The following is a 22,829-nucleotide window of genomic DNA, read 5'->3' as shown; positions in this document are numbered from 1 at the left end:
GGATCCAGGGCTTGCTGCCCTTACGCGAGCCCTTTTCTCTCACTCTCCCAGGTGTGCTGGCTGCAGTGCAGGAAGAGGGGCCCAGCCAGCACCCTGCTCCCTTGCCTCACGCTAGTTCAGGTGCAAATCCTAGCTTCTGAAACCGTGGAAACTCCTGCTTTCTGGAAAAGCACTCCCTCCACTGTCAGGACCTGCTCTGTGTCTGGCACCAAGCCCCACTCCACCTTGGGGACCGCTGTGTCCCCATTCCTTCCACCTCCAGTGGCTCCCCAGCACCCAGAGTCTCAATCCTGCCGATGAAATGAACACTGCAGGCAGACACTGCCACACAGGTGTTCTAGGAAGGACCAGCAGGCTGGGTACTTCTTCCTTCCTATGTTTCCTGGGGGTCCAAGGCCCCCATGCATCCCAGGTTCTCTAGCTGTTGTGCAGACCCACTCCTGCTCTAGTTTAGTAATGAGTCTGGAAGCTCATCTAGAAATCCTTTATTTACATTTTATCTTAGAAAAAAATATACAGATCTGGTGCTCTGTTAACTCCTCAGGTTCAGGGTCTTTATGGGAGTGTGAGAGAGGGCACAGGGCAGCCCCCCAAGGCAGTCCATCATCCATCAAGGGCCTCTGCTCATCTGGCCCTGGAGCTGGACTTCCCTGAGATCAGCCCCAGGGCCCTGGGTGACAGGAGCCATGCCAGGCCTGGGGTGGGGTTGCCATGAGGGGCAGGGGCTGGGAGGCACTTGGACAGTCTGGCCATCAGAAACTGGATTGGCCCCCTGGGCAGAGTGGAGAGAACATGGGCCAGAGACTGTTCCTAAGGGGAGGACACGGGTGCCTCAGGCTTCAGGAATGGGGGCCCTACCGTGAGCCACTTGGATACACACACGTGGGCATCTCACATGGGGGCCAGGTGACTGTAAGGACCAGGGACTATTTGGCTGTGTTTTGTGAACCAGTTTAACACCACCTCCTTGTTCTCCTTCACCCACTTGATGTTGGCTTTGGTCTTCTCCAGGGCTTGCTCCAGAGCCCGGGTGCCTGAGCCGAAGCCTACATCCATGTTGTTCTTCTTGAACTGCTCCAGCTGCGAGGAAAAGGATAATTCTGAGCCCCAGGTTATGTCTCTAACACAGCCCTGAGGAGAGGGCTGCTAGGTCCTCTGTCCTCCCCCTCCATGTTAGGGCCCCTGGGGATGGGGACCACAGCCTGTTCTCCAGGACAGGGAGGGCCAGTCCTTCCCTCTCCCTGGCAGAGGTCAAAAATGACAGGCCTGGGCTTCCCTAATGGTGCAGTGGTTAAGAATCCGCCTCCCAATGCAAGGGGATGCGGGTTCAAGCCCTTGTCCGGGAAGATCCCACATGCCTCAGAGTAACTAAGCCCATGTGCCACAACTACTGAGCCTCCGCTCCAGAGCCCGCGAGCCACAACTACTGAAGCAAGCCTGCACGCCGAGAGCCTGCGCTCTGCAACAAGAGAAGCCACTGCAGTGAGAAGCCCACGCACCACAACTAAGAGTAGCCCCTGCTTGCTGCAACTAGAGAAAGCCTGCATGCAGCAACAAAGACCCAACACAGCCAAAAATAAATAAATAAATAAATTTATTTTTTTTAAAAAAGTGACCGCCCCAAGGTTCAGCTTGGCTCCTACATGTATTTGACCTTCACTGTGAGGTCCTTATTGAGTTGATTCTCAGTTTTTAAATGAATTACAATCTCAATCCAATCAAGGGAGGAGAGAGGGACAAATTAAACAGACACCACAAGGAAGCAACCAGCCAAATTCAAAATGTGGCCATTTCTATAGTACAAATGGCCCAGTTGCTTGAGCAAATAAATGTTGTTTTTTTTTTTTTTTAAAGAGATGCTATAGATTAAAAGATGTATTAGTACTGGAGGTTGTAGTGGGGGCAATTAGGCAAGAAAATGAAATTAAAAGCATCCAGAAAGGAAGAAGTAAACTATCTCTATTTGCAGATGACATGATTTTGTATACAGAAAGTCCCAAGGAATCGAAAAATAAAAAACCACAACTATTAAAACTTATGAGTTCAACAAGGTTGCAGGATATAAGAGCAATATGCAAAGATCAATTATATTTCTATACACTAGCTGTGAAAAATCTGAAAATGAAATTAAGAAAACAGTTCCATTTACAATAGCATCAAAAAGAATAAAATACTTAGGAATAAATTTGACAAAAGAAGTGCAAGACCAGTATGCTGAAAACTATAAAATATTGTTGAGAAAAATTAAGAAGACCTAAATAAAAGGAAAAAAAAAGACAAATCTGTGTTAATGGATTGGTAGATTTAATATTACTAACATGGACATACTCCCCAAATTGATCTACAGATTCAGTACAATCCCTATCAAAATTCCAACTGTATTTTTTTGCAGAAATTGGCAAGCTGATCCTAAAATTCATAAAGAAATGCAAAGATTCAGAATAGCCAAATGATCTTGAAAAAGAACAAAGTTGGAGGGCCCACAATACCGATTTCAAAACTCACTACAAATCTATGATAATTAAGACAATGTGTACTAGCATAAAGACAAACAGATCAATGAAATAGAATTGAGAGTCCAGAAATAGACCCTAAAATTTACAGTCAATTGATTTTCAACAAAGGTGCCAAGATCATTCAATGGGTGAAAGAATAGTCCTTTTATCAACAGAGGAATGGATAAAGAAGATGTGGTACATATTTACAATGGAATATTACTCAGCCATAAAAAAGAATGAAATAATGCCATTTGCAGCAACATGAATGGACCTAGAGATTATCATACTAAATGAAGTAAGTCAGACAGAGAAAGACAAATATCATATGATATCATTTATATGTGGAATCTATTTTTTTTTAAATGATACAAATGAACTTATTTACAAGACAGAAACAGACTTACAGATATCGAAAACAAACTTATGGTTACCAAAGGGGAAACATGGGGGCGGGGAGGGATAAATCAGGACCTTGGGATTAATATACACACACCACTATAATAACCAGCAAGGACCTACTGTATAGCACCGGGAGCGTTACTCAATATTCTGTGATAAAGCTATATGAGAAAAGAATCTGAAAAAGAATGAATATATGTATATGTATAACTGAATCACTTTGCTGTACACCTGAAACTGACACAACATTGTAAATCAACTATACTCCAATAAAATTTTTTAATAAATTAATGATATTACAAAAAAAAGAATAGTCCTTTTAATGAATGGTACTGGGACAACTGGATAGCCACATGCAAAGGGATGAAGTTGGACCTCTGCCTTACACCATGTACAAAAATTAAGTCAAAATTGATCACTCCTAAATGTAAGAGCTAAAATGATAAGAATCTTAGTAAAAAGCATAGGTGTAAATCTTTGTGACCTTGGATTAGGTCATTGTTTCTTATATATGACACATAAAGCACAAGCAACAAAAGAAAAATAGAAGGTTAGACTTCATCAAAATAAAAAACTTTTGGACTTCCCTGATGGCTCAGTGGTAAAGAATCCGCGTGCCAATGCAGGGGACATGGGTTCGATCCCTGGGTCAGGAAGATCCCACATGCCGCGGAGCAACTAAGCCCCTGCGCCACGACTACTGAGCTTGTGCTCTAGAGCCTGCGAGCCACAACTACTGAGCCCACGTGCCACAACCACTGAAGCCCTCGTGCCTAGAGCCCATGCTCCACAACAAGAGAAGCCACGGCAGCGAGAAGCCCACGCACCACAACAAAGAGTAGCCTCAGCTCGCTGCAACTAGAGAAAGCCCACACGCAGCAATGAAGACCCAATGCAGCCATAAATAAATAAATAAATAAATTTTTTTTTTAGTTGAAAACTTTGCGTATCAAAGACACTATCAAGAAACTGAAAAGACAATCCACAAAATGGGAGAAAATATTTGCCTAATATGTGTCTAATAAGGGCCTAGTATCCAGATTATATAAAGAACTCTTATAACTCAACAATAAAAAGACAAATATACCAATTAAAAACTGAGTGAAGGGGGCTTCCCTGGTGGCACAGTGGTTAAGAATCCGCCTGCCAATGCAGGGGACACGGGTTCGAGCCCTGGTCCGGGAAGATCCCACATGCCACGGAGCAACTAAGCCCGCGTGCCACAACTACTGAGCCTGCACTCTAGAGCCTGCAAGCCACAACTACTGAGCCTGCGAGCCACAACTACTGAAGCCCGCGCGCCTAGAGCCCCATGCTCCGCAACAAGAGAAGCCACCTCAATGAGAAGCCCGCACACCGCAACAAAGAGCAGCCCCCACTCGCCGCAACTAGAGAAAGCCCGCATGCAGCAATGAAGACCCAAAGCAGCCAAAAATAAATAAATAAATTTATTTTTAAAAGAAATGAGTGAAGGATTTGAATAGACATTTTTCCAAAGAAGATATACAAATGGCCAAGAAGCACATGAAAAGATGCTCAACATCATTAGTCATCAGAGAAATGCAACTCATAACCACAATGAGATACCACTTTGCACCCAGTAGGATGGCTATAATTTTTTCAAAAAGGAAAATAACAATTTTCCCCAAAACATAAAGAAATTGGAACCTTCATACATTGCTGGTGGGAATGTAAGTTGGTGCAGTTGCTTTGGAAAACAGTTTGGCAGTTTCTCAAAAAGTTAAACACAGTTACCAAATGACCTAGCAATTCCACTCCTAGGTGTACACCCAAGAGAAGTAAAAACAGAGGTTCACTCAAAAATGTGAACATAGGGGACTTCCCTGGTGGTCCAGTGGTTAAGACTCTGCGCTCCCAATGCAGGGGGCACAGGTTCAATCGCTGGTCGGGGAACTAAGATCCCACAAGCGGCTGTGGCACGGCCAAAAAAAGACAGAAAATTTGAAAATGGCCTGGGTATAAGATGATACTAAGGCATTGTTAATTTTCTTGTATTTGCTAATGATAGATTATGTTTTTAAAATTCTTTATTTTAGATACGACTAAAGTGTTTATAGGTAAAATTATATAATATCAGTGATTAGCTTGAAAACTGTCCGCCCCAAAAAAATGTCGGCAAATGTTAATAATTGTTCAATCTGAGTAACGGGTACATGGAGGTTCATTATATTATTCTCTTTACCTTTTGCCTATACAAAAATTCCAAGATGAATATCTGTGATTGAATTGTGACATTTAGAAAGTCTGGGGCTTCCCTGGTGGCACAGTGGTTGACACTCTGCCTGCTAATGCAGGGGACACGGGTTCGAGCCCTGGTCTGGGAAGATCTCACATGCCGCGGAGCAACTAGGCCCGTGAGCCACAATTACTGAGCCTGCGCGTCTGGAGCCTGTGCTCCGCAACAAGAGAGGCCATGATAATAAGAGGCCCGCGCACCGCGATGAAGAGTGGCCCCCGCTCACCGCAGCTAGAGAAAGCCCTCGCACAGAAACGAAGACCCAACACAGCCACAAATAAATAAATTTAAAAAAAAAAAAAAAAAAAAAAGAAAGTCTGGATACCCAGCTTCCCCTCTACATGAGGAAGGCCTGACCACATGGAGCCCCGCTGCCTTGTGAACACATGCGGTGGGAGCTGAGTGGCGGCTGTCCCTTGAGACTGGGGATGGGCCTCTGGGTGCTGCCCCAAGGTCCGGGGCTTCTTACCTGCTGCAGCTCGAACTCAGTGGAGAATCTTCGGGTCACAGCCTGGATGAGGTTGGAGAAGGAGAAGGAACCACCGCCATAACTGCAGGGCAGGGAGAGAGAGGAACCGTGAGGGGGGGCCAGGAACCAATGTTCGGTGACTGGCAGGCGACACAGGACCCTGTGACTGTCCCCATCTCGCAGATGTGATGAAATGACATGTCCAAGGAGACACCACTAGGGACTTGAACACAGGTTTGATTGCAGTGTCCTTGCTCCCATCTCTTCAGAGAACACTCCCACCAGCCAAACTTTCTTTCCCCCAAGTGGGAAAAGGGACAGCTGTGCCCCGCTGCCACGTCTTTCAATTCCTGTCCCTTCCCGACCTCAAGCTGGGTTCCTTTTGGACCACTCCGATGCAGTGTCTACCCTCCACTCCCGACCCTGCAGCGTCTGGTGCACACAGCCCACCCCCAGGGGACTCAGCCTTGGTGTGCGCTTCCCCTAACATGCTCTCGGCAGACTCACTCCTGAAAGAGTTTCTTCCAGTTGCTCTGGACAAAGTCCCAGGCCAGAGATTGCCCGAGGACGTTGCTGGCAATGCTGTTAATGGTGGAGGTGGCATCCTGCTTCCGGATGAGGTCTGGCTTCAGGGTGTAACTCAGGTACCTGTGAGGACAGCATGCTGCGTAATAAGTAAAAGAACCCTGCCCTCCACCCCACACACCTCTCCTGCAACCTCTCAACATCCCTTCAGCATGCTGCGGGTTGAAGACTCCTTGGTCCTACCGCCCTCCTGTAGATGGGACACTGAGTCCCCTAAGCAGGGTCACTGGCTATGCCAGGTATCATACTGACATAGACCAAGTGCTTGATAAATATCTGACGATGAATGAATGAAGGAAGGGGTAAGCCCTGCACCAGGTAGGGTGGCCACTCCTGTCTTTGACATTGAGGGTAGCTCTTCTTTACTGAAGTACAGAAGATGGCATATGAGGCACGCAGTGGGAGCCAGGAGCCCTCATCCAAGTGTTTGGGGGTTGCCCAGCTGGATGTCCAGAAGGACTCAGGTCCAGATGCACCACAGCCCTTGACAGAGAGGTAAAGGCTAGGAGACTGCAGCAGTTAAAAGCACAGGACGTGGACCCAGATCCAGATTCAAATCTTGTTTTTTTCACTGAGTAAAGCTTCTAGCCTTTGGGCAAGTTGTTTTGCTTCTTTGAACCTCCGTGTCCTCATCTGTAAAACTGGGAAACGCACTGCTCCACTGCGCAGGTTTGCGAGGATCCCACGGAGGAGAGTGTGGACGCCTGGCTGGTTCTTTCTCCCCCACATTGGGACCCTGGTCCCTGGCGGGGAGGGGAACTCACCCAGCCCCGTCCAGCTCTGGTCCTCACCTGTTCAGGAGCCAGACCTTGTTGGTGCAGGCCAGCGCTGAGCGGAGTTTGTCAGCTTCATTAACCAGTTGGACTTGTTGTAACTGCCTCCAGGCGAAGTCCCACTCTTTCTGGTCACCCTGGGCGATGGCGTTGCAGTAGATGGTGGACCGCAGGTTGGGGTGGATCCTGGTGTGGGGTCAGGGTGTCAGGGGTAGAGCAGCAGCAGGGAGGGCGGGACGAGGGTCTGATAAGGACAGGGCTGTGAGCTTGAGGGACAGATAAAGATCAGGAGACAAGCAGGGGACACACTCACGGGTTATTTTGGGGGTTCTCCATCCACTGGTTGTAAAGGTTCTTGGCCAGCTCCTCACACTTAGGCAGCCCATTGGAGCAGGCAGTGCTGATGGCATTAATCTCATTGTACCTGCCCCAGGGGTGACACTCTGTCAGCATGCCTGGCTCTGACTCTGGCAAAGACTCCCCTGCTGACACACAGCTCCAGGCAGGGCAGCAGGGCTGGGGCTCTAAGGTTGCAGCCCACCCGCCCTTTGGGTCCCCCTCTTTGCTTCTTGCCTTGGGCAGCCCAGGGAGGGCGGGCACAGACTCCAGCCCCACCTTCAACCACTAGAATCTGAATAACAATGCCGGTGAGGGGACCTTGAAATTTCAGTTTGGTCCTTTGTACAAAGAGGCCACATAGAGCCTCAGGGCAGGGCTCCCTATTCATAGTGGGGGGGGGGGTCTCTCCCTGACTGGTGGCCCTGGTCCGGCCAGGAGTTGGGAACTTCAGAGGAGAATGCTGCTGGGACTTGCTCTGGACTTCCCAGGTCAGGGTGCCTGGGCCACCTGTGATCTCCAGACCCAAGAGAGGTCATACTCACTGGTCCATCAGGCTTTCTGGGCGCAGAGTCCAGTTTTCGGTGCGATTTTCAAAATACAGGAAGAGGGGTTCAACCTGATTCCTGAGGTAATTCTGGGAAAAAGAAAACATGAATAGCCTCAAAGAGGAGACTCATGCCTGACCCACCTGGAGCCCCACGGAGCCTCTGATGTGGGTAGGCAAGTGTAGCAAGGGCTAATGGCTACAGAAGCAAGAGGCCAGAGGCTCTTCCCAAGAAGAAAAAAAAAAGCTTCGCCCAAGGCAAGACAGTGGTCAAAGGAGCCGGCGCTAGTCCAGGTCTCAGATGACTGATCTGGGGTTCTTTCCCTCAACCAGTTCTGACACTCTATGTCTAAGTATCACCATTTCCTAATATAGTTTTAGGGCCTACCATCCCCCACCACCTGATAATAAGTATTCTGCCTTTACTGTGGGGAATTTAGAAAACACTGTAAAGCATAGGCAGAAAATACTAACCACCCCAGAACTTACCAAATCCATGACTTCCAAATTGGTGAGTTTGCCCCTTCCTTTCTCTTTTCTGCCCAGCATATCTACAATTCTGCATGCTGTTCATTTAGCTGGCATTGTCGTGTAAGGCCCAACCCATGTTATTAAAATCCTTTGCAGACGCTGGTTCAATACAGTAGATTATCATGTGTGTCAACCAGAATCCACATCCAAACGTAAAAGGAATAAACCCCCAAGAGCAAAGAGAATTGGAAAGGAAACAACAGTGGATGAGACGTCCACACAGTGTAGGAGCTGGGAGGTGGAGAGAGGGAGATGGAACAGGCTTGGCCGAGGCGGGGGTCTGCAGCAGAGCACCTGCCATGGGGGAGATGGAGACAGAAGCAAGGAGACTTGCTGTGACGAGGCTCAGGATTAGAGGGATGGGTGTGCAGGGGACAGGAGTGAGGCCGGGCTGTGAACAGGGCAATGGAGCCAAAATCTGTAGAGGGACTAATTAAATCCTCGAGTGCCCACTTCCCTCCCTGCCTCAAGCAACACCCCTCCCTCCCGCATGAGCAAGGCTGAATCAGAGGGGCTCAGAACTAGGGTCCCCAGACACAGTGGGAGGGTTGCTGAATTGCAGAGAGGGCCAGAGGTGAAAGTTTACAGCCTAAATGGAGGTACCCCCAGTTTCCTTCCCCACCCTGATCCCAGAAAGTGAGCCTCAACTGCACAAGACAGAGGATCACTCTCTGGAGACTGAATGGTGTCAAGAGAACACAGTCATAGATATTAATTTTTTAGGGTCCCCACGAGGAGTTACTTGGCCACCTAGTCACCCCATAACAAGACTGCAGGTGACAAACTCCACCTCCCCGTGGAGCTTTCAACCACTGCCTCACTCTCAAATTCAAAGGGGCAGCTCAGTTTCCAACTTGAAAGAGGAGATCAAAACAAACAGATGACTTGGAGGAAACAAGTCAGTGAAAGAAAAAGAAAACTTCATAAAAGCCTGTGATAAATATCCTCCAAGAGTTCAGAGAAGATATTGCATAGGGCGCTGGAGCAAGGAATAGCACTTGGAAGCTTAAATATATGATAGAAAAAATGAGGAGAGGTGGTGTGCTAAACTGAGGGCATATCCCAGAGGGCAGAACAAAAAGTCACCAAGCTGGAAAATAGGAGAGAAGAAAACTAGAGGACCAATGTAAGGGCAGTGAATTGGATTAACAAGGATCCCAGAAAGGGAGAACCGGGGGAAAAAAGGAGAGGAAGAAAGTTTAAAGGAGCAATGCAAAGTTGTCCAGGTTGAAAACGTAGAAGGATGAGAAAGACCTGCATGAAGGACCACCAGCATGGAGAGAAGAGCCCACAGCTTCCAGAAGGGGAACCTGGCCACATTCAAAGAACTGGAAATAAGAAAGACCCTGGGCTTCTCAACAGAAACATGAGAGGTTTGATGTCAATGGAGCAAGACCTGAAATTTCCTGAGGAATAATTTCCAAAATAGAAACTACTTTTTTTTTTTTTTTTTTTTTGGCCATGCTGCGAGGCATGTGGGATCTTAGTTCCCTGATCAGGGATTGAACCCATGCCCCCTACAGTAGAAGCACAGAGTCCTAACCACTGGACCACCAGGGAAGTCCCTCAACCTAGAAACTTCTAAACTCAAGCAAACTCTCAATGCAGTGTGAATGTGGAATAAAGACATTTCAGACAATCTACCTGAAAAAATCCACCTCTTATGAACCCTTTCTCCAAAACTGGAAGATGTGCTCCCCTAATAGAGAGAAAACTCAAGGAAGAATCCATGGGTTCAGGAAACAAGAGATGCAACAATGGAGAGCCTCCCAGCGTGGGAGCTGAGTAGCAGTTCTAGAAGGGAGCAGGCCGACAGAGGGCTCCAGGAGGGATGCCTCCAGGAAAAAGCAAAACTAATGTATTATCTGATACATTTGTATAAGATGTATAAAAAAGGAGACACAAACATGGTACTTTATGTGGCTCAGCAGAGAATGATATTTAAATAATCACATAAAGTAAATGCTGAATACTGAGTTGACCAAATATTGTGATTTTACTACATTAGGAGGATGGGGTGAATCCAAGGTGTAGGTAGGTTAATGAGTTTAAAGTGAGTTAAAACCTCATTTACCATAACAGTTAGTTAATCATGTGAAAAACATTTTTAATGACTACATAATATTCCATCAAATGGATATTCTAGTTTACTTAACCAACTCCAACTGTTGGACATTTGAGTATTTTTGGTTTTCTTGTCTTTTATAAACCACACTGCAATGAACATCCTTACGGGTTCAGCTATGCATCCAGAGCAAGCAGTTTCCCTCTGATCCTCCCTGCCCACGCCCCCAAGCTTCAAAACTGTTAACAGCGGCATCCTCCTCCAGCCCCTTAGGGCAGGCTAGGCAGGCACAGGCCCGCTCCTTTCACAGAGGGGTTCTCTGGGTCTGAAGAGGGTTGCCTGAGTCCACACAGCTGGTAAAAGGCCTTCTCCCCCACTCCCACCCCCTTCCTGTACTGTGGCTTTTTCTGTTGCCTTCTGAAAGAAGGATTTGCTAATTTCCAAATCTAGCAAACTTTGCTAGAAGTCTGTGTCCTTTCTTTGCTGTGCCCAACCTGCTCACCTTCTCAATCCCTGCTCCCTTCACCCTACATCCCTCCTGCTCTCTCACCACTGCCAAGGACCTGGCATGTTTCACCATTCCAGGCAATATTTCTATTCACTTCCTTATGGCGTAATTTCAGGCACTGGGGAATTGGTCCTTGAACCCTGCCATGCCCCTCTGTACCTTCATGGGGCCGTAGACCTCGGATCGGTCAAACATGAGCTTGAAGTACCTCAGGCTGCTCAGGGCGGCCTGCCAGGGCATGTACTCTTTCTCGTTGATCAGGAAGAGGGTGTTGTTCAGCGCCAGGGTGACAGGGACTATATGGGCACTGGGAGCAGACAGAGGGGCTCAAGTAAGCATCCCCACCCAGTCCAGCCTCACTGTGGGAACCCCAGCCTCCTCCTAGAGCCTGAGGTCCCAGAGGCCCAACTGAGCCAGCTCCAGCATTCACCAGGGGTGGGGCTGGGGGTAGGGGTGAGGGATGTGGATGCTGGGTGGTGCCACAAACGAGGCCAGCCCAGGCCTGGCCCTCACCCACTGCCAGTCACATTTCCTTGCTCATTATCCCCATTTTACAGATGAGGAAACTGAGGCTCAGAGAGGTAAAGTGCCTTGCCTAAGGCCACACAGCCCATAGGAGACAGATCAGAGATTCAAAAAGACAAGAAACCTGTGCTCTTTACTCTGCCCACCTCTTCTCTGATTTGCTTGGCCCTCTGGTCTTTCCTCCCTCCACCTCCTGAGGCCATCTGTGCATATTTGGTTCATAAAGGTCCATGTCTATGGGTGACATCACTTATGTCAAAGAACTTGGTAACTGTTGGTGCTCATGAACACAGCAGCTGCTCAATAAATATCTGTTTATCCATGCTGCATCTCTTCTATCCTGTCCTTCCTGGATTTTTCTTAGCACTGAGCATGGTGGCCTGGGCCACAGGTAGCCCTCCGGAAAACCTTGGTGCCGTGGAGTGCACTGTGGTTTTGGAGTTGGACAGGACTGCGTCTGGCTGTCATGGGCTACTGTGTGACCTCAGGCAGGGTACTCAAGCTCTGAATCTCAGATTCCTTCTCTGGGAAGTATGGGCTGTGACACCGACAATCTCCGGGGATGTGTGGCCAAGGGAGGGGTGTCCAGAAGCACAGGGAGCCCACGGTGCTGAGCCTGGCACACGGTGAGGACGGCGGGAGGCAGCACTGGCTCTCACTGTGGAACCGCACTTGCCAAGTCTCCAGGCTTCCATGGCTGAGCACTCACCTGGCCAGGTTGAAGCTGTCGTAGATGACCTGCGCCCGATTGATGACAGGGATGGTCTAGAAGGGGTAACAGAGCGTGTGACCTCGGGCTGGCGGTGCGGGCAGGCCCTGCAGTCTGGGGCCCCATCCTGGGGCTGGGCCTCGGGCAGGGGATGGGTGGGGCGGCAGGTACCCACCAATGGTTTTATCTGCAGCTGATTCTGAATCTTCCTCCAGTTGTTCTCATCGTAGTTCACCTGGTAATAGCCCGTCACGTTGACGTTTAGCAGGACCCACTCATCCGCTTGGGTTTTGAACAGATCATTCTGGGCTGTGGGGAGAGACCAGAGCTGGGGCAGGGCTGCTCAGAAGGCCACAGGCTGACCTGACCCAGGCCTCAGCAGAGCAGCCTCCCCTGCAGCCTGGCAGCAGCCGGCCCTCACGCCGCTGGGCCAACGCCAAGGAGAGGGGCGGAGAAGAGGGGTAGGACTGGCTGCCGGGGCCCAACTCTGGCCGGGGACCTTGGACAGACCAGTTGCCATCTCTGAACCTCAGTGGCCGCCCTGCCTCCCACAGGCTCTGGGTGGCCGGGCCAGTGGCATCCACCGAGACAACTCCATCGGCACACCCCCGGCCCCTCAGACTCAACTCCCCAGGCGGCCGCTCCTCCTCCACCCCCTCCTCCTCCCACCTCTCCGCTTGTAACAGCACCATCAAACCCAGGCAGCACTTCCCATCCAGTTAGCCCCCCAGCACTGCTCATCTCTTCCTGGGGGCTCCATGCCTCCTCCTCACGGCTCTCCCTCCACCTTTTCTCCTGGCAGCCAGAGGGGATCCTTCCATACCTGCAGGTCAGACCCAATGGCTTTCCCACTTCCCACCTGTCCCGGCTCCTCCTGGCCCGAGGACATAGCCATCATCTCCTGCAGCCTGCAGGGACCCGCTTCACCGAGGGCGCACCTCTGCCCGAGCCACACTCAGTCTCCGAGTTCTCTCCTACCTCAAGTCTTGCACTTGCTATTGACTCTGCCTGGACTGCTTCTCTCTGCTGCCATTAGCCTGGCGAACTCCTACTCTTCCTCTGACTCAGATCACCTCCTCCAGGAAGCGTTTCCTGACCTCTCCATGAAGTTGAAGCTCCTTATTCCCGGCTCCCTGCCCACCTGCCCCAGTACCCCAGAGGCCACATATGCCTCTGTTAAAGCACTCAGCACAGCTCTGGAACGTTTGAACTGCTTGTCTTCCTTCCCTTCATCTGCAGCCTTGGCTTAGGCAGAGGATGACTTGCCTTGACCTTGGTTTCCTCAGTGCCTGGCAGAGTAGGACTGCTCATACTATGTGCCAGGCACTGTTTTAAACATTTCATGGGAATCCTCTTCTTTAACCTTCACAAAACTCAATGGGGTAGATATTGTTCCTAGCCTCATTGTATAGATGGGGAAATGGAGACCAGAGAGAGATGGTAACTTGACCAGGGTCACACAACGTAGAAATTAGAACCAAAGAAGCTGGCTCCATTTGTTGAATGAAACGATGAAGGAAGCCCTGGCTGAGGCCTGCCATAACCCCAGAACATGGGCCAGGAGCTGGGAGTATGGGATGGGGCTGCTGTCCACTAGGGCAGGGCTGCATTACTTGCTGCGTTGCCCTGCAGCCAGTAGTGGCGCTGCAGGTTGCCACTTTTGATAGATGAGATGGGAACAATCCACAGGTAGCTGCAACAAGAGATCCAGAGGCCAGGTGTGAGAAACTGCAGCTCTTGGGCACTGCCAGCAAAGAACAGCTGTGCCCGGACTTCCAGTTTCTGCCCAACTCTGGCACTAAACGCCCCCATCCTCCTGGCCCAGGGGGGGAGACTGTCTACAGCCACTATGGCAGGGGCCACAGCGGGCCAGGCCCTGCTATGGTCAGAGGGTCCCAGAGCAACTGCCCCTCAGAACCCTCACTAGGACGCCTGTCTCAGTGACCTCATCTGCTCACTTGAACGCTGAGGGGCGGGTGACGGTGGACTCGGGGTCAAGCAGGAAGTGCTTCTGGGAGATGCTCCCTGTCTTGGTGTCCACGGTGATGACAGGGAAGCCCATCTGCAGGGTCCAGCGGTCCATGATGTCACGCACGGTGCCTGGCAGCTTGATGGCCGACTGGTTGTTTACAGCCTTGGGCAGAGGGATATGGTGCGGCCTTCAGCGACTGCCATTCTCCCACCCACCCACTCTCCCCTTTCACCCTTGGCCTCCCCCTAGTGGCACCACTTTGCTGGGAGGCAGTGGAGGAGCACTGGGCTGAGAGGCAGGAGCTGGGGCCCCAGCCCGGCTCTCTGTCTCCTCGGCTGCCCAGTGCTGGACGAGCCAAGAGCTTCCCAGCCTCCGGTTCATTCCACTTCGATTAAGCAAATCCATGTGGCTTCCCATTCTGTGATCCAACCTGAGGTGGGTGTGTGTCAGGGAGGGGCACCCAGGATGCCCATGGCTCAGCCTGAACAAACCCGGGAGGACGGGCAGGGAGAGGAGACAGAGAGGAAGGAAAACCAGTGTCCCCATGTCACAGGCAGCGCGAAGGAGAGGGTCGTGGCAATGTGAAGGAAACGCACCCGGATGAGGGTCTGGGGATGGGCTTAGGGTGGTTGTTATTGTCTTAAATCTTTTTTCATCTTTTTCCATGTGTGTGCATTGCTTTCATAATAGTAACAAAAAACCAACCACATCTGTTAATAACTGAGAAAATAAAAAACTAAGAACAGCATAAATAGAGGGCAGAAGACCCTGTTGGAAGGTACAAGCTGAGGGGGAGGGGATCTCTAGGGGGGCTGCAGAGAGAAGGGGCTCAGGGAAAGAGGGAGGGGCAGATGGAGCTGGAGGGGTGCTGGTGCGGAGGAGGGCTTGGCTTCGGAAGAAAGGAAGGCGCTGGAAACTGAGGCTGGGCAAGGAAGACAGTGGAAGCGGAGGGGAGGGACTGACGCTGTGGGAGGTGGGGGAGGTGGACCGGCCTCATGGCAGATGGATGTCGGGCTGCAGACTGGCCAGGAGGGCCCTGGAGCCCAGCTGTGACTCTGTGACAAGGCCCTGGATCTCGCCTCCCTGGTCAGGCTGGTCATGGATCACAGGCATATGGAGGGGTCGGTAGGGCTGACCAGGGCCACAGAGAAGGGGTGGGGGCCACTGTGAAGGAGAGGACATGATGGGGAATGATGGGGAGAGTCTCAGGAGAGGCGGGGAGGGGCAGGCGGGAGGGTGGGAGTGGTCAGAGGGTTTGCCCAAAGACAGGGGCCACTCAGGGTCTGAATGGACAGGAATGCAAGGTGAGGCTGGATGGGAGGGTCAGAGAGCGCGCCGAGGGTGCTGGTGTGTGCAAAGTCATGTCTGGGAGGGGCTGGCCGGGGCGCAGGGCAGCCAGGAGTGCTGAGTAGGTGAATGACTGGCTCCAAAGTTCCAGGGAGAGGAAGGCTTGGGCTTGGGAACCACAAGAGCCCGTTTCCTCGCTACTCAGATGACGGCACTCCTCAGCTGCCCTCACAGAGCTCACTGTAGCGTGAGGGGGGCTGCCTGCCAGGGCTCATGACCCAGGCTCTCATAACACCTCCTTCAAGGAGCCATCATTGTGCCCATTTTACAGATGAGCAACCAAGCCTCCAGATGGCCTGCCTGGGAGGGTAAGCAGTGGAGCTGGGCACATTCTCTTACACGTGTGCTGCCCCCAGGGATTTTCAGCATCTCAGGACCCCCACAGAATGGCTTCAGGGGGGCTGGTTGTTACTGACCATCTGCAGGTGTTCCCACAGGTCCAGGTAGGTGGTGTTCTGATAGGCAAAGGCATGCAAGTAGGACTGTGGAAAGACGGCACGGTGAGGGTAAAGCTGCTGCCCCAGGCTCTACCACTCAGCCTCTGTGGTAGGCCGGGGCTTGGAGGAAACACCTCCCACCCTATGGCTGGCCAAGGGTACTCACCGCCAGGCCCTTCCTGAACAGGTCCTCAGTCAGGAACTCAGAAAGCATCCTGATGACCGAGGCTCCCTGGTGGAGGAGAGGGGGCTCAGAAGGCTGCGCCGAGCCAGCAGGAGACCCTGTGTCCCCATCGGGCTAGGACGGGTGCTCCCGGAGCCCCGGCTTCAGTGGGCCCCTGTGGGCCGAGTCCCCACCTCCCTTCCCATGACCCCTACTGTCTCAGGACCAGCACGGGGGCTGGGCAGCACCTTGCTGTAGGAGATGGAGTCAAACATCTCGCTGATCTGGGCGGGTGTGTTGACCTCCTCGGCAGGGGTGGTAAGGGGGTGGGAGGAGGCCAGTGCATCCACAGCCATCACACGGTACAAATCGTTCGGCACCATGAGGTCTTTCTGCAAATCCCCAGCAGCCATCAGGAGACTGGCCTGGGAGGGGGTGACCCAGTCCCCCAACCCAGACCCTAGCGGTCCCTCGGCAGCGGGCTCACCAGATTCCAGGTGGGCTCTGCATGGTCAGCACCCAGGTACTCCACGTAGGAGGCAAAGCCCTCGTTCAGCCAAAGATCATTCCACCAGGCCAGGGTCACCAAGTTCCCAAACCACTGTGGGGGAGGGGAGGTCAGCCCGGCAAGCCACTCGGGCCTTGCGGTCACTAACGGTACCCAGAGCTATGCTTCACTGAGTGCTCCCAGTGTGCCAGTCTTGAGCTCGAGGCTTCACCGACATCATCATGACTCCTCCCTGACACCCTGCCAGGTGGAACTCTTCCCTTCTCAGCTGCCAAGGACGGAGCCACAGCTTGTGCCATCTCCTCCCAGAGCCCCCCTCATTCTCTGTCTGCACTCCCCATGACTGGGGGGCTACCTGGTGGGCCAGCTCATGAGCAATCACAGTGACAACCCGCTCTTTGTTGCTGCTGGAGGAGGCCTGTGGGTCAAACAGCAGCGAGTTCTCCCGGTAGGTCACCAGCCCCCAGTTCTCCATGGCACCGGCGTTGAAGTCAGGCAAGGCAATCTGGTCTGGGGAGTCCAGGCTGTTGGTGGGATGGCCTCGGGCTATGGGGGGAAACCCATCCGCTTCCCCCCAATGTGAGGCACCTCACTCACCAGATTTTGGGAGTGGGTAGGGTGTATCAAAATGATGGGCAAAGAAGTTTAGGATGGGACCTGTCACATTCAGGGCATAAATGCCATGGTTCTGTGCAGTTGCATTAGGCCGAGCCCAGATCCGGATCTGCAAAGAAGACAGAGGTAGGTCAGGGGCCCTTCTTGGGTCCTGGTGCAGATGGGCCGAGTCCCAAAGCCTGGCAGGCTGGGGGACCAACTAGGTTAAACTGGGAGGCTTGGTCAGCGGAGGAGAGGGCGGGGGTGTCTCTTTAGAGCCTTGAGTCACAGGCAGGGGCCTTTGGGGAATAACAATAGCCATAGCCACCATCTGTCTGGCACCCAGGAGTTGGGAACTCCCTTCGTGAGGAGGGTCTCACTTTTCAGATGCAGAGACGGAGGGTCAGAGAACCTAAGGCATTTGCCCAAGATCACTCAGAACTGGGATTCAAACACTGCCTAGCAACTCAGGGGCTGGGACAAGGATGAGGATAAATAGGAATATCTCCCAGGCCAGGACCAATCCCGAGGAAGGATAGGTGGCCTCAGCTCCATACCTGGACGTTGTTGGGTGCCCTTGTCTCCACACTCGTGAACTCGCTCACGATGTAGGCCAGAAGGTATGTGGACATTACAGGCGTGGTTTCGAACTCAGTGACCTTCCAGTTGGGGTCTTCTGCAAGCAGGACACTGGCACCTGGACAGGGAGCACGCAGGCATGTGGGGTTGCGCCCTCTCCCTGCCCTGTGCCCCAGCCCTGGGGGTCTGCTTTCCGAGGATGTGTGGCCCCAGCCAGACCTGCTCACCTTTGGGTGGCATGTTGGACAGGGCCGTGAGTTCCTTGGGGTAGATGAGGGTGATGTTGAATGTGGCCTTCATGGCCGGCTCGTCAAAGCACGGGAAGGATTTCCGGGCATCTGCAGACTGCATCTGTGTCGTGGCCAGCACCCTGCCCGAAGCGGGGGTTAGAGGGTGTGCCAGCTTAATGCCTGTGCCCGTGTGGGTGTGTGGGGCTGGGGCTGTAGGGTGTTGCTGGGTGTGCAGGGATGGGGTGCACAGATGCTGCCTGGCCTAATCCCTGCCCTCCCCACCTCCCCCAGGCCGCCTCCAGGCCGACAGGCCAGCTGACATGGGAGAGCAGAGCTCCTTCTGGACTCAGGGTCAAAGTCCTGGCAGGCTCCATCCCTGTATTGGCTGGGAAACCTTGGCAAATTTCTTTCCTCAGAGCCTGTTTTCCTATCTATCCAAGGGGCACTTTCATCTCTCATCCCTGACTCCCTAATAAAGTATAGGGGAGCCCTCCGGGAAAGGGTCGATTGTCTTGGTAGCTGCTCTACCAGAGCTGCAGATGGAATGATGGGCCAGCCAAGGGCTCCCGAAGGTTCAAAGGCCCCGAACCCAAGCCCTTCCTTGGCTCCCAGGGTCCAGCTCTGCCTCAGCACCTAGGATCTGCCCCCACCCAGCAGACCTGGCTCTGACTTACTTTTTGACATTGCCTTCCATGTACTCGCTGCGGTAGAAGCCTGCCAGGTCGTCGGCCAGCTCCCCCTGAAATTCACTCTTCATCTCGTACATTCTGCCTGCCTCCAGCAAGCCCTTGAGGTGCACCACCAGATACTCCGTGGGCTCTACCAGCTCGGTCCTGTCGATTTTGGGGACTAAGAAGTTCCCCACGCCCTGCAGGACCACCATGTGCCCCTGGATTGTGGTGTAGTTGAGCTTCTTGCTATGGATGATGATGACATCAGTGGGGTCCTTGCAGATGAAGCGGACGATGCTTGTGCCCTTGAAGATATACAGGCCATTCTCATTGGGAGTGAGGTAGGGCCTCAGTGTCACCTGGTAGGAGTCGGGCAACAGTGTCGTGGGTAGGCGGTATCGGTTCCACGGCTTGCTCTGGTCCAAGGTGGTGGCCGTGGTGATGGTGGTGGTCGCGGGGCTCGTGGGGTCCACGGCGGCATTCTTGTTCTTCTCCTGGGCATACACCACAGACAGAGCGATGATGGTGGCTATGGCCGCCACGCCCAGGAGGATGCCCAGGATGCCCAGGGCCTTGGATATGTAGAATCCTTTGGCCATGGTGAGGGTGAGGAGGGAGCTTGGGGAGGCTCAGGACAGGTGGGGAACAGGGCAGCCTTGGGCCAGGCTTATATCCCTGAAGGGGAGGAGCCCCACAGCTTGCAGACTGGGCAAAAATTAACCAGGGCTCAGACAGGCGAAGGTCACTGGACTGGGTGGGAACACACCCTGCCCAGGTTTTGGAGAGGAGATCCAGGAACAGTGTGCGGAGTGCAGCTCAGGGGTACCTGCGGGGAGCAAACTGTCCGGTTACAGGCTGCAGGCTTCCTGGGAGCCCACCGAGGGCTGAAGGGCAGGTGTCAGGCTTCGTGCCCAGCGGGGAGAGGGAGCGGCCAGCTGTCTTGGATCTGCCTGCAAGCCGAGACAATGGGCACAGGAACAGGACTGAGGTTAGGTCCAGGAGGTTAGAAGGACTTCCCAGGAGCAGGGAGGTGGGAGCTGAAGAGAAACGGAGAGTTGGTTTCTGGCTCAGGTCAAGAACACATTGGTCCACCCCTGTGGTTGGATGGATGCCCAGGGCTCCTCAGTGACATGGCCCCAGCCTCCCTTGCATTCTTTCAGAGCAGGAAGTTCTTCCAGGTTCCCCTCCCTTTCCCTTCAGCCAAAAACTTTTTCCTCAATTATCAGCTCACTGAGAAGAATGAAATAAGTTGTTTTGCCTTTTCTTTTTTTTTAAGAGAGGAGGCTGGTGGAGGCTTAACCTCTTCCCAGCCATGACCTTGGGCAGGTAATTTTACCTTTCTGAGACCCCTTTCCTCATACATAAATAATAGTATTTACTTCTCAGATTTGTTGAACAGATTTAATGCGAAAACATATTAAATACCAGATAGTAGAACCTGAAAATTCTTCCCTTCTTTCTTACTCAGAGGTCAACCATACTATCCTTGGTAGAAAGGAAGATATTACTTATCATGCTCAATATAATATGTTCTTACAGGAATATGATGTTCATTGTCACCCTTCCCATCCGCCAGCCCAGTTCCTCAGACCTCAACATCGCCTGACCCTCACCCCAACATCCAACTCACCCTGCCCCCCAATCTCACCATGTCCTTGGTCAAAGCCACTCTCATTGTTTATGTGGGCACTGCTGGACCCTCATGGACTCCTCACTTCCACTTGGGCCCCCTCAAACTAGTTTGCTACACAAATTGGATCATTTTGCACCACTGCTTAAAACCTTCCCTTTGCTCTTGGAATTCAGACCAAATCTTCTAAAGACACCCACAAGTTCAAGTGCTATCAGCTGGCCCACTTCCCAACCTCATTCTCACCACACTCCCCTCTGTTGTGGAACTCCAGCCACTCTGGCCTTCACCCAGACCCTCCACCACAGGACCTTTGCATGTGCAGTTCCCTCTGCTTGGATCATCTTCTCCCCCTTCTTGCCCTGGTTACTTCCTATTTATCCTTCAAGTCTTTCTCAGAGAAGACACCCTGACCTCCGTGACTAGGTCAGGCCCCTTAGAACCACAAACCTCTTCTTCAAAGCCCTATAACTCAGCACAATTTTCCATTTGATCTGTGTGGTGATGACTTGAGTGTTGCCTGTCTCCCCCACCAACGGCAGGCCCCATGAGAGCAGGTCCTTGGCTGCTTCTGCTCACTGGCACTAGGCACGGTGCCCGGCACATAGTAGTTGCTCAATACATATTTGCCGAGTGAATGCACACAGGCGTGAATGGGTGCATGGATGAATGAGTGAGTCAATTCAGGAGTCACTCCTTATTGGAGTCTTTGCAGCCCATCTCCACCCCTGTCTCCACTCCCACTTAGCCCTGGGAGAATTGTCTACCCCCTTCTCTGAGCCCTCCTCCAACCATGGCAGACAGGCAAGACTCTTGCTAGGGCCAAATGCATCTCAGGGCCCACGCTTGTCTCCTCCCTCAGCTCGTCTGTCAGCTCCTCATTCATTGGCCACTCCCTGCCCTGGCTTGGGCCAGCGACCCGTGAGCCTGCCTGGAGGCTTGGTAAACAAATGCATGCATGGATTGTAAGTATTCATAGGTTAATTCATTCAGGCATCCCTGTACAGGGTCTTCAGGGGAATCCTGGGTGCCCATCTTTGGGCTCAAGGGTGCTCTGAGCCGTCAGCACTTCCCTCCTTCTCTCTAGAGACCTGCCCCCCAGGGCCTTGGTCTGGACAGTGCGGACTTCCCATTGCAGTGACCTACAGCCACCCCTATTAGGCCTGGGCTGATGGCCAAGGGGCAAGAGTGGGAAGCCAAGTACCGAGGGGGGGCTCCAACTTGGGCATGGCGACAGAGGGAGCAGCAGCCCCTGAGGGTGACTGAGAGTGAGAAGTATGTGCTTCCAGTCTCCCTCCATCAGGGCTAGAATTTGCCAAGGGAAGCCATCTCTGTTGTACCCCTGAAGGCTGGCACCCAGGGGTCATGCATCCCCTTGCAACAAGTTTCACTCTGTAGGACCTGCAGCCCTCTCCCACCTTTGCAGCAGAAAGACACATAAGCCTCCTTGGCCTAATCTCTACTCCAAACAAAGAAAGAGGCCCTGCCTGGCCCACCATGGCCTTTTCCTGTTTGCTTTGGACACAGCCCGTGGGCCCAGCTGGCTGGGATCTTTACCCTTTTGGAAAGGGCCTCTGGTCTTCAAAGCTGGCACAGCAGGCAGCCCATTGTCCTGTAAGGAGAGGTCACTGTTCTGGGCACTGTGCCAGCCCAGGCTGGGGGCACATAGAGGGGCATGCTCCACAGCCCCCACCTCCTCTGATAATAAAAAGGGACCCCTCTTCCAGCCCCCTGCCAAGGCCCAGGCATGGCCATCTCCACACCCCACTGGGTAGCAGTAACCGTGCTCTTCTCCCCTGCCACCCAACCTGCCCACACACCTTGGCAGAGGGATCGTCCTCTCCTGCTTGAACCTGGTCTCTGGCTCCACACTGCTTGTAGAATGAAACCTCAGCTCTGGCTTGAGCCTGAAAACCTTCTGTGGACTTGACCCTCTGGCCTCTCCTCTTTCCAATGCCCGATGTGGCTCCAGTTGTGGGTATTTCCCCAAACTCCCTGGACTTTTTCATACCTCTGTGCCTTTACCCATCCTGTTTCCACTGCCAGGAATGCCTTTCCTCTCCCTCCTGTCAAACTCCTACTCATCTTTCAAAACCCAGCTCAAACGTCACTGCCTTCTCATGAACAGGCAGCCCCTTTCCCCTGGGTGCTTCCCTGGCCTCTGGTTCACACCTCTATCACAGCACTTAAGGCCATCTATGTGTTCAAAAGCTTCTCACTAGACCTAGGCACCTCAAGGGAAGCCTCTGTGACTTTGTACACCCCTCCATGCCTAGCACAGGGCAGAAGCTCAACTCTGGCTAAATGAATGACAATGTCCACAATCCTTGCCTTGGCTTATAGGTCCAGTGTGACCTAGCCTCCAATGATACTCTGGTCTCATCTCAAGCCTTCTCCCCCTGTTGCTCTGCCCCAATGGCCTCTTTTGGTTTCTCAAGCCCACCATCTCTTCCTTCCTCCACCCCCACTCCACCCTCACCCTCACCCTCACCCCAA

At 52.4% G+C, this 22,829-nt stretch overlaps 1 protein-coding gene across 1 annotated transcript; it reads right to left on the bottom strand.

The window, feature by feature from the left end:
• Positions 1–470: 470 nt before the first annotated feature.
• Positions 471–19,763, bottom strand: LOC118891289 (alanyl aminopeptidase, membrane). The gene is made up of 20 exons (XM_036845085.1): positions 18,707–19,763; positions 18,030–18,172; positions 17,781–17,920; positions 17,227–17,353; positions 16,985–17,139; positions 16,609–16,722; positions 16,370–16,513; positions 16,125–16,190; positions 15,938–16,003; positions 14,161–14,336; positions 13,816–13,895; positions 12,378–12,511; positions 12,203–12,258; positions 11,128–11,275; positions 7,863–7,954; positions 7,295–7,405; positions 7,000–7,167; positions 6,131–6,271; positions 5,624–5,705; positions 471–1,080 (listed from the first exon to the last, which is right to left on the bottom strand). The coding sequence occupies exons 1-20, from the start codon at positions 19,300–19,302 to the stop codon at positions 892–894; spliced, it is 2,928 nt and encodes a 975-aa protein (XP_036700980.1). The 5' UTR covers positions 19,303–19,763; the 3' UTR covers positions 471–891.
• Positions 19,764–22,829: the final 3,066 nt, after the last annotated feature.

Source organism: Balaenoptera musculus, chromosome 2 (genome assembly GCF_009873245.2).
Source record: "Balaenoptera musculus isolate JJ_BM4_2016_0621 chromosome 2, mBalMus1.pri.v3, whole genome shotgun sequence".
NCBI classification, from domain to species: domain Eukaryota; kingdom Metazoa; phylum Chordata; class Mammalia; order Artiodactyla; family Balaenopteridae; genus Balaenoptera; species Balaenoptera musculus.
The sequence above is the reverse complement of the archived record's forward strand: the minus strand, read 5'-3'. Positions and strand labels throughout refer to the sequence as shown.

What these genes read in the sequence shown, in the direction of transcription:
- LOC118891289 (XM_036845085.1), bottom strand. Translation starts at nt 19,302, where the DNA reads ATGGCCAAAGGATTCTACATATCCAAGGCCCTGGGCATCCTGGGCATC. An exon ending in CAGAGCCCACCTGGAATCTG is followed by an intron (nt 16,514 to 16,608) that starts GTGAGCCCGCTG and finishes GGGGATTTGCAG; the next exon opens with AAAGACCTCATGGTGCCGAA. An exon ending in TGTTCAGGAAGGGCCTGGCG is followed by an intron (nt 16,004 to 16,124) that starts GTGAGTACCCTT and finishes GTCTTTCCACAG; the next exon opens with TCCTACTTGCATGCCTTTGC.